The sequence below is a fragment of the Mus caroli genome, chromosome 8 (genome assembly GCF_900094665.2).
Source record: "Mus caroli chromosome 8, CAROLI_EIJ_v1.1, whole genome shotgun sequence".
Taxonomy (NCBI): Eukaryota; Metazoa; Chordata; class Mammalia; order Rodentia; family Muridae; genus Mus; species Mus caroli.
The window spans coordinates 30,783,364-30,794,908 of record NC_034577.1 but is presented as its reverse complement, the minus strand read 5'-3'; the positions used below and the strand labels follow the sequence as shown (position 1 = coordinate 30,794,908).

The 11,545-nt window shown below is 46.4% G+C and overlaps 1 protein-coding gene across 4 annotated transcripts in view; it reads left to right on the top strand.

Moving 5' to 3' along the window:
- Dlc1 (DLC1 Rho GTPase activating protein) overlaps nt 1-11,545 on the top strand; it is a 398,567-nt gene that overhangs the window by 372,795 nt on the left and 14,227 nt on the right. For all 4 annotated transcript variants that reach the window (XM_029480999.1, XM_021169372.2, XM_029481000.1 and 1 more), the window contains 4 exons: nt 861-942; nt 7,360-7,423; nt 9,155-10,581; nt 10,845-11,021. In XM_029480999.1, the coding sequence (XP_029336859.1) occupies nt 861-942; nt 7,360-7,423; nt 9,155-10,581; nt 10,845-11,021 (1,750 nt within the window). The remainder of the gene's footprint in view (nt 1-860; nt 943-7,359; nt 7,424-9,154; nt 10,582-10,844; nt 11,022-11,545) is intronic.

Below are 11,545 nucleotides of genomic sequence, written 5' to 3'. Positions count from 1 at the left end.
AAAAAAAAAAAAAAGAAAAGACAGTCATAGTCACTCATAGGCATCTTAGTAGCAGCACTGGATGGCATTACAAGTTATTCCTCCCCCAGCTTCCTGTCTGTAGTTGGTAAACAGCCCTTGTCCGCCCCTCCCCCTATAGTCCTCCATATTCCCAGGCTCCACTCCTTCAGTCTCCTTACAGGAAGGAATCTTTTTTCAGGCTGTACCGAGTTCTCCCATCTCTCAGGCCTATGCAAGTGGTTCATTGTTCTGAGAGAACTGGACTCTTGCTGATGTCGGGGCTTGGGTGCTAGTGTTTTACAGTAACTTTAGAGGTAATCCTTTGTTTCACTGGGACTTAATAATCCCTTGGTTTGCCATATGGCAATGCTAATGTTTGTTTTAAAATAGCATATCTTGAATTCTCTGCGTCCGTCCTATCATGTAAATGGACTGGTCCCTCCAGCTGCCCCGGGGCCATTGTTCGCTGTCTTTCCTGGCCTGAGTTCTGGTTTGTTTTCTGCTTTTGCTTTTGTTTTTTTTTCCTGTGGTCCCTTGTGAGCAAGGACATTTTTGGTTTAAGCCACATAACAAAGGAGACTCCTGGCTGGATCTATTCTAGCTTAAATTATAACTTACAGTGGGTATTTACTGCCTTCTAGTTATTTTGAACCACTTCTGCAACAAAGAAGTAACCTTGGAGGTTGTAACGTGCTTTAGAGGTGATGTAGACCGGCACAGAGTCGTCATAAGCTGTTTCGTGCATCCACACAGCTTGCTAGAACACGTGGGCCATAGATCCTCAGCATCTTGCCAGAAGAGTCTAATTTGTCAAGATCCTGGGCTCTCACCAAACATCCTTGTTTTTACTCTTCTTACAGATCTACTGTTCCCTATTGATATTGGGCTGGTCAAGAGAGAACATGATTTCTTGGACAGAGACGCCATCGAGGCTCTCTGCAGGTAACCTGACATTTTCCTTTCTTTTAAAAACACAGTACTTCAGTCTCAGCACTCAGGGGGCGGGGGCAGGCCCCAAGCCAAGTTCAAGGACAACCTGGTGTACAGAGTGAGTTCCAGAGCTGTACAGAGAGACCCTGCCTCAGGAGAGTAAAAAAAAAAAAAAAAAAAATGATAAGTTTGCTTTATTTTAAACCACATGAGGTCTTTGATTATCAAATGGCACAGTGATTGATGCTGCTGTGCTATAGACCGTTTGATGAACGCTGAAGTAAAATTCTGTTATGTAATATTGCCGCTGAAATAGCATCCAATGCTGGCTGTCCTTGGAGGCCCTCTGGTAGCACCATCCCATATTTTGTTACCATTTGACAGCAAAAGCAGAAACCCTTCTGAAGAGTTAATGGAACTGACCTCGGGTACAGTGAAGGAGTCAAAGCTGCCACTGTGTGGAGTGGAATGAGAGAGTCATGGGCAGGGCTAGGAGGTAGAGCCAGGCAGGGTTGTCCTGGAATTCCAAGGAAGCTCCTCAGGACCTCCAGCTGCCCCAGGTAGAGTGCTGACAGGATTAAGTAGGCCGTAAACTCACTGAGAACAGGCTTTAATGTACAGGAGACAGGCAGTAAACATGCATTGATGTGAACTTTGAATAAAGCTGTCAGAGGTGCCATTCAGAGCGCGGGTTGCTCTCCAGGCTGAAAAGCAGCCGGTGGGGTTTTAAGAGAAGTGAACGTAATAAAATCCTGAGGATACACAGGCTTCAGATAATCCTCTCAAACCCAGGATGACGTTTTCAGTTCACCTCCCATTAGTCATCCCTTTGTAATTTTTCTCAAAACCAAAAAGCCTTCGTAGCCCTGCGCATAGGCAGAGTTCACATGTTGGTTGCAATCAGTTCTCTTTTCAATGACTTAGTAAAAGACGGTGTGTGTGTGTGTGTGTGTGTGTGTGTATGCGTGTGCATGTGTGTGAGCTCTCGCACATTCACAAGTGCTTACAGAGGCCAGAGGTTAGAATCCAGTGTCCTCCAGTGCTGTTTTGTGCCTTGTTTTTTGAAGCATGTTCTCCTTGAACCTGGAGGTGTGTGTGTGTGTGTGTGTGTGTGTGTGTGTGTGTGTGGTGTTGTGTGTGTGTGATGTGTTCACCAGTTCTCCCTGCTGTGATACCTGACGCAGGAATCCTCTTGGGCCCTCAGGCTTGCCATGACTGGGCTCTCCATCCAGTACTTAATTTCAGTGTCTACTTTAACTGGGGAAAACCTCTTAAGGTGAAATGATGTCTGGTGTTTCTTTTCCTGTGTATGTGAAGAACACAATAATAATGGCTTAGAAAGTTATACACACATACCACACACATACACACACACCACACCACACACATACCACACACACACCACACCACACACACCACACATACACACACCACACACACTTTCTTATATGATGTTGTTTGAAGCAGTAAGCTTGAATAGTGAAGTTTGGGGAAAAGATAGAGGTTATATGTTTAGAATAGCATATGGAAAAGACTAGATTTCATAGTTTGCAGGAAAAAAAAAGAAAAAACCATATTTACCCCCAAGAAACAATGTGCAGCTTTCCTTAGATGTGTCCAGGGGTGTGCACACATTTTTCTGGGAAAAGCAAGTTAGTGTGCATCTGGAGTGAGCAATGTCACCAGCGCCATTTTGGAGTGGGCGAGAAGTCAGCGTCTGGAACAGGACCTGCCTGCCGCGGACATTGTAGAGATGCTTTTGAGCTTAGCTGTGTGGTGGCAGAATTAATGTATTCTCAAGTCATCACTGCTGGTAATGCATATGAATGAGCTCATTTGGAAGAGGCATCTTTGGAAATTCTTGAGCTTTGTGTTAGGTCACCCATCATCTCACACATGTTAAGCCACTTTGGGAGTCGGCCTCCCGAACCACATCAGCAGCTTAGGAATTTCTGGGTCAGGAAAATACCATTGCAGTATTTCAGCCCCAAAGAGTTGTGATTTAAATTCTTGAAGATTTTTTTTTTTCTGGAACGTCAGTCCGAAATCAACTTTTTTCTTTTTTAAAAAGAAAAAGACATGCTCTACAGTTTGATTTTCGCTTGGCTCTGAACACTGTAACCTAAGAGGAGAAGCCACCTCCCATAGAAAGAAGACTAGATCCATACAAAGAAAAACCTAAAGGAAAGTAGTGCTCTATCTGCGTTCAAACTTGATCATGCATCCTGGGTCAGCTAACATACTTCATACAAGTGAGGTGTAATAGTTTAAAACAAAAAGTTTGAAGGATATGTGCAAAAGACCAGACTTAAATTTCCATTTTTCCTTTTTTTTTTTTTAAAGGGAAATTCTTATTCAGTGTGTAAATGCTCACTATCGTTTCGGCCCTGGGGAGGCAGAGGGAGAAAAAAAAAAAAACCTGGTAATTCAAAGCCAGTCTGGGCTACACAGCAAGATCGTCCCTCAAAAAATTACTTTTTAATTAAAAGAGGGAAATTATTCCAAACCCATAGAAATAGTCGTTGAAGTATTGGGAGGTGGGAAGCCCAAGGCCCTTCCTTGTCCATGTAGTCACACATAATGGCAGTGGCTTGGGCTTTCATAGAAGGGCACACATGGGGACCTTAGACAGACTTCAAGAACCTTCCCTTGTGGGCTTTCTGATACTTCACTTACTGCATATGCCTACTGCAGAGATTTCCTCTGGATTTGAGCACGTGGACTTTCTTTCTAAAACTATAAAGTTCAGTAATGACCAACAATTATAATGATTAGGCTAGTAGGCTTTTGTTAATTTTTAAAAATTATATGTGCGTGAGTATTTTACCTCATGCATAGTGTATGTACCGTGCCTATGAAGACGGAAGAAAACATTAGCTTCCCCTGGAACTGGAGTTACAGGTGGTTGTAAGCCACCATGTAGGTGCTGGGATTTGAACTCAGGTCCATCTGGAAGAACAGCCAGTGCCGTTACCCACTGAGCCATCTCTCCAGCCCCCTGCCCAGTGTTCTTAAAGTGTTAGTCTAAGGTAGCAGATGACTTGAAGAAATTCTTTCCCCTCAATCTTGCTAGCTTGACTGATAACCTAAACCCATGGAGGAAGCTCTGATCACGAGCAAGCTCTACTCCGGACCGGCAGAATGTTCGGTGTGTCACAAAGCACGTACTAATGGTGTTGTAAACCGTGAGCCATGCTGAGGTGCCTCTTGTGAAATGTCTTCCCATGGCTTCAGGAACATTTCACACCGCTGTTTTCCTTTGGAGTTAAACCTGACTCCTTCTACCAACACGTGGAAAGAATTGTGAACATCAGCTAGTAGTTGTCAAATGAAAAAGAAAATAACAAAACAAAACAAAAAAAACTATGTTGTCTGCCACTGTCACCTTCAGTATGTACTTTGTCCCCAAATCACCAAGACATGCCAAAGCCGTGTCAAGCATTGCAGAGACATTCTAGCCTTGTTGCTCTTACTATTCAGTTTAAAAAGAAGCAAGTAATTGTGGGAAGGTAGGGGACTTTGCTATGTAAACCAAACTGGGCTAGAACTCAATCCTCCTGCCTCAGCCTCCCAAGTGCTACATGCAACAACAAGGATCGTAAACATTTTTTGTATGAATGCCAGGAAAACCTACAGGAATTTGAAGAATTTTTGTGGGAGCCTCTGTTTTCTTATTTCTTCTTCTGTCTTATTTTAAATGCAAGAAGGGCCAGACCTCTACCTGCTCTCCTTTTATCTGTGCCCCTCCAGCCCTAGCCCCAACCCTGTGCCACAAAGCTCTTGAAGCTTTGACATTGCACCTTTGGCTCCATCTGTCTTGAAAAAACGGACCCAAGGCACCCGAGAGATAAGACCTGCACATTCCTGCTGGGTCCTTGCCTTGGGTGGTGGCGGGGTCAGAATGCCCAAGGCCACAGATGGTTGCTGATAGCAGTATCTCGGCCACCTATTTCAGGTCCACTTGGCTGGCTTTTCTATTTTTTCTTTTCTTTTCGGCCATTGTTAATACTTGTTTCACAACCAACTGTAGAGGTTGCTGTCTTTGGGCACCGGAGCCACTGTGTTTTAATCCTGGGTTCTTGGACAAGATTCCTGAGTTCTCTAAGCCCCGCCCCCCCATCCGCTTTGGTCCCTTATAAAATAAAGATAAATCGTAGTATCTGTGGCAGAAGGTTGTCAGAGGACTGAAGACGAGCCAGTGCCTCACCCAAAGACAGTGTGCAGTTCACCTAGTTAGAACCATATTTTAATTCTTGGTTGACAAAACACAACTGTATGTATCTATGTGGTAGCAAGTGATGTTTCAATGTTTGTGTGTAAGGTGTATGACTGAATTATGGGGGTTAACATATCCGATAGCTTATACGTTTATCATTTCTTGTCTGGAGTATATGTAAATTGGCTATTTTAAAATATAAAATTAATATTAACCATAGTCACCCTGGTATGCCAAGTCGCCCTGCACTTGCTGCCTGCCTCTTTGCGACTCCCTGTCCCTTCCCAGCTTCTGGGGACCATCCTTCCGTTCCCTTCTATGAAATGAGTTTCTTCTCTGGTCAGAACTACTATCTTATGTCCCTAGTACCCCTCTGGAAGTCTGAGGGTCCTGCTCTTTGGAGATCCTAGAGCATGCGGGTGGGTGAGGGGAAATCATTGAAAAACCACCATCATTGAAAAACACAGAGAGGCCTTCAGGGACGTCACGCTAGTCTGGGGCCGCCAACATAAAAAGTTAAAGTTGACTTTTCTCAAACCAACCTCCTGGGTCTTTTGTTGTTTGGCTTAAACTGGCGTGTGTGAAGTTACCCCACCTCCCCAAGCCCCACAGGCCTCCGTGCCTAGTAAATTTGGTTATAAACACCACTCAGCCATTAAAGCCCCAATGGAGTCGAGTGGAGATTTGATTGCAGGTTCGATTAATGAAACCCAGGCCTAAGACTAACTTAACCACTGCTCATTCTTAAAGCCTTGGAAATAACTGGGGGAGAGAAACATTATATTTGGTTGTGTCCTTTAGCTGAGACCCCTCAGCAAGGGACCCTACACCCTCCTGAGCCTCCAGTGTCTCTCAACTGTTCATCCTGCCCTCCCCCACTCCTTTCCCATGCAAGGAGAGGTTTTTCTGAACGAGTTGGTATTCTGTTTTATCTCTGTTTATTATTCTATAAACAGGCTTCCACATAATCTGTGGAATCAAAGGCAGGCTTATCAGGCTGCAGAAATACTACCTATCCTGGTGCATCCAAGTTGTCAGAGCAGGACCCGAGAGATAAAGCCCAGCAGGGCACAGGATCAGTTCCAAGTGGAGGGAATTGAGCGCTCTTATGCCATGAAAAAAAAAAAAAGGCAAGGTTGCAATTGGGGAAAGAAATAAAAGACTGATGGGTGTGTGTGTGTGTGTGTGTGTGTGTGTGTGTGTGAAGCGTATGAGGCAACAAGCAGACGTGTTTAAAAAGGAAGACTTTGGTGATGATCATCTGGAAGATTCTAGAAAGAACTGAGGCCCGGGGACCTGTCACTCACACTTTGCACACTAGGTAGCGAGTAGATAACGGGTGCTATTGTTGTTGTTGTTGTTTTTTTCTCCTATGACTTTTAATGAAGCTGATTGATTGATTGATTGATGATTGATTGATCGACTGATTGATTTCCATTGTGCTAAGGATTGAGCCTGAAGCCTTGTGTGTCCTTCCCAAGTACCCGATCATTGAGCTACTCTGCTGTCCCCATTTCTCTAATGTGGCTAAACGGATATCATTGGCGATGGGGGCAACTCGTTCAAAGCTGCAGTTTGACTCCCGTCTCAGCGGGGACTGTGTTCTAAGGGCCTGTTTGTACTCAGTGAGATTTTTTAAATAATCATTTGTGCAATTGCTATCGATACTGAAAACAGTCTCTCCTGATAGGACTGAGTAATAAAGAGGGCTGGAACTTCGCCTCTGTATAATAAATTAAAGCAATAAAAGTCACCTTCTGACATGGACATTTCTGAGGCCCATTGTCCTTCTTAATTATTACTTGAGTGAGAAGGGTGCACTGAGCACTTTGCCTGCAACCTTCCTTAGTTCCTACTGCTGCCTATTGCCCTTGAAGTGGACCTGCCATTGATGCCGTAGCATGCCATCTAACAAGAAATAGAATGGCACTTTTGTATTAGACAGCTTTTTTTTTTTGAGAATAGAACTCACTAGCTAGATCAGGCTGGCCTCCAACTCACAGAGATCTACTTGCCTCTGCCTTCTGGGTATTAAGATTAAAGACATGCACTACCATCCTGGGACTCCATTACCCGCTATGTAATGGAAGTGTAGCATACCTGCCTAAACTAGAAATGAGTTCGGAGAAGCTCATATTGGATGAGTCAGTTGTTCAGTTTGATTGCCCATTCGTGGTTCCTTTCTCTGCTCACGGCCTTTCTCTGCTCTGTAGGCGATTAAATACTCTAAACAAGTGTGCAGTCATGAAGCTGGAGATCAGTCCTCACCGGAAGCGAGTGAGTAGCAAAATTACACTGGGGGCGGGGGGGGGGGAGGGGCGGGGGCGGGACAGGGAGGGCAGGGACAGCAGGCACACTAACCAAGATAGGACTCATATCTACACTCTGTAAAAGGTCCTGTTTGTCCATTCCTCAACATGTTAAAACCCCTGTTTGGAGACAGCAGTGGATGGTGGCATCTACTGCTCTGGACTTGAAGAAATCTGTTACTTTTCCCAGTGAACTCCATGGCTACCATGTGATTCAAAGCATGAAGCCTGTTGAATCTCCAGAGGAATTTCACATTGCTCCCTGGAGAAAATAAAGCTAACATTCTGTAGGACCGCTTCCTGTTTCCTGGATGGAACAGTAGCTCCATCTCGAAGCTGTCAAGATGAAAGGGGACGGCTGGCTTGGGGGATACTGTAGGAGATGTGGATCGTGGGGGGGTGGGGTGGGGTGGGGAGGAAGACGCCAGAGCAGGAAATCCCATACACTGTCGGTGGTGGTGGGTCACACAACAGTTATTTCTGGGTAAGAGCTATGAGACCTTGGGAAGGGTGAGGCAGTGCTCACCAGTGAGGAGCTGGTGTTGGAAATTAAAGAGGAGTAAGTTTGCCCCAAAAGACGTACTCCTGATGGTTGAGAGTATACAGTCCTTCTGGGAAGTTAACCGTTTCACGTGAAACGGCAGTGAGTCTCCACATTGATGTGTGATACCATGTACTCGGTGTCTTAACAAACTGAGCCTCCCTCGTGGGATTTTCCACGTGAGTGTCAAGGATGGCCAGCAGACTGAGTGGTGTCTTCTAATTTCCCTTCAGAAAGGGAATAAATAGTCAGGTGTTCTGCCACAGATGGCTCGCTATATCATCTTCAGTTCTTTTAAAGAAATACCTTGTCTTTCTCTTTGGGACCTAGAGTCCTCAGCTGCCATTCTGCTGTTTGAAAATAGCTTTTTTTTTTTTTAAATTGCACACGAGTATATAAACACACTCTGTCAACAGGCAGTTAAACTGGAGGCAATCCAGAGGGAGTCCCACGGCTGTTGACTCCTATTCCAGTTCAGAATATTTTGCATGCCTGGAATTTTCGCCCATCTCAGAGGTCCCCTTTGTGAGTGATTAGTGAATGACCCAACGAGCCAGGGTTTCAATAAAATGACTTGTTTAGCTGGCAACACTTGGTCAGACTTCTGTTAAAGTCTTTACATCTGGGCTGGTTAAATGACAGTCGGCCTGTTGCCAAGCCTGACGACACAGTTCTGTACCCAGGACCTATATGACTGAAGGAGAAAACTCACACTGACTGGTAGTCGTCTAAACACGGTGTGAACATTCATATACACCCATACATATACACATACATGCAAACACATTCTCTAATTAAAATAAAGTAATAATAATGTCTTTTTTTAAGGATTTATTTATTTATTATATATAAGTACACTGTGGCTGTCTTCAGACACACCAGAAGAGGGCATCAGATCTCATTACAGATGGTTGTGAGCCACCATGTGGTTGCTGGGATTTGAACTTAGGACCTCTGGAAGAGCAGTCAGTGTTCTTAACGGCTGAGCCATCCCTCCAGCCCAATAATAATGTCTTTAAATCCATCTTTGTAACTTAAAAGAACTGAGCAATGGACACTGGGAATATCCTTTGGGCCGTGGCCTGGCCCTTAACCTGTGTTCTGCCTTCTGCCCCCTGCTTGGCCCAGCACATAAATGGCTTCATTCTGTGTTTTCAGAGTGAGGATTCGGATGAAGATGAGCCTTGCGCCATAAGCGGCAAGTGGACTTTCCAGAGGGACAGCAAGCGGTGGTCCCGCCTTGAAGAGTTTGACGTCTTTTCCCCAAAGCAGGATCCAATCCCTGGGTCACCAGACAATTCTCGTTTGCAAAGCGCCACAAGCCACGAAAGCATGCTGACAGACCTCAGCGAGCACCAGGAGGTGGCCTCTGTCCGAAGCCTCAGCAGCACCAGCAGCAGCGTCCCCACCCATGCAGCCCACAGTGGAGATGCCACTACGCCCCGAACCAATTCCGTCATCAGCGTCTGCTCCTCCGGACACTTTGTAGGCAACGATGACTCTTTTTCCAGCCTGCCGTCTCCCAAGGAACTCTCCAGCTTCAGTTTTAGCATGAAAGGCCACCACGAGAAGAACACCAAGTCGAAGACGCGGAGCCTGCTCAAACGCATGGAGAGCCTGAAGCTCAAGGGCTCCCACCACAGCAAGCACAAAGCGCCTTCCAAGCTGGGGTTGATCATCAGTGCTCCCATTCTGCAGGAGGGTATGGATGAGGCGAAGCTGAAGCAGCTGAACTGTGTGGAGATCTCAGCCCTCAATGGCAACCACATCAACGTGCCCATGGTACGGAAAAGAAGCGTGTCTAACTCCACCCAGACCAGCAGCAGCAGCAGCCAATCAGAGACCAGCAGCGCCGTCAGCACACCCAGCCCGGTCACCAGGACCCGGAGCCTCAGCACCTGTAACAAGCGGGTGGGCATGTATCTAGAGGGCTTTGACCCATTCAGTCAGTCCACCTTGAACAACGTGACGGAGCAGAACTATAAAAACCGTGAGAGCTACCCAGAGGACACAGTGTTCTACATTCCCGAAGATCACAAGCCGGGCACCTTCCCTAAGGCCCTCTCCCATGGCAGTTTCTGTCCCTCGGGAAGCAGTTCTGTGAACTGGAGGACCGGAAGCTTCCATGGCCCTGGCCATCTCAGCCTACGGAGAGAAAACAGCCATGACAGTCCTAAGGAGCTGAAGAGACGCAATTCTTCCAGCTCTCTGAGCAGCCGCCTGAGCATCTATGATAACGTACCGGGTTCTATCCTGTACTCCAGCTCGGGAGAACTGGCCGACTTGGAGAATGAGGATATCTTCCCTGAGCTGGATGACATTCTCTACCACGTGAAGGGGATGCAGCGGATAGTCAACCAGTGGTCTGAGAAGTTTTCCGACGAGGGAGACTCGGACTCAGCCCTGGACTCTGTCTCTCCTTGCCCGTCATCTCCAAAACAGATACACCTGGATGTGGACCATGACCGAAGGACACCCAGTGACCTGGACAGCACAGGCAACTCCCTCAATGAGCCTGAAGAGCCCACTGATATCCCCGAAAGAAGAGACTCAGGGGTGGGGGCTTCCCTGACCAGGTGCAATAGGTAAGGAAGGGCGTTGCTTCTCGATGCAGCCGGAGGTGGGGAATGAAGAAGGGTCTGCTTGGTGGGATGCGTAGACACTATCCATCTTCTATAAGAGGCCTGAGTGTACTGAGTCCACATATCTGCGATGTTCTGGAACCAACCTTCAGGAGTTATGAAGATAGTGGGGGGCGGAGGGGAGTGGGAAAGGAAGATCGATGCTCTTGGTTCCTGATGATCAGAGATTGGTCCCGGCTCACTCCTTCCGCCCTGATCTCTTGCAGGCACAGACTGAGGTGGCACAGCTTCCAGAGTTCCCACCGGCCGAGCCTCAACTCCGTGTCACTACAGATTAACTGCCAGTCTGTGGCCCAGATGAACCTGCTGCAGAAATACTCGCTCCTGAAACTGACGGCCCTGCTGGAAAAGTACACGCCTTCCAACAAGCACGGCTTCAGCTGGTAAGAGAGCAAGCGCAGTGCGCAGTGAGCAATGGCCCTGGGGGGATGCCCTCACGCTCCCTGAGGTTGTCCCCAGCACTAAGCATAGGACCGTTCTGTCCTCTGTCAATGTCACCAGTCCATCAACCTTTAAGCAGGTGATCTCCACATCCTCCAGGCTATGTTCTCCATGCTGCTCAAACTCCTGGAGCCTCAGGGAGTTAACTGCAGGACTGGTTGGTTGGGTTTTCAGCCATCATGTGGTTGTCTGAGATGCGTTCAGGCCCTTGTTCATGCTGAGCCCACACTCCATCATGCTGTCGGTCAGTTTTGATTGACGGTTTTGAGCATGACCTGAGAAATCTACCTGTGCTAAAAAGTTTGGGGTTTTTGTTTTGAGTTTGGGGTTTTTTGCTTTGTTGTTTATTTAGAAGCGGGCCTTTCTGGCAAAAATGCTCAGGGAATAATAAACTTAAGTGGTTAGCTATAATATCTTACATATACACTGTTTCTTTGTGTTTGAGTTTTTGGTTGTTTTTTTTTTT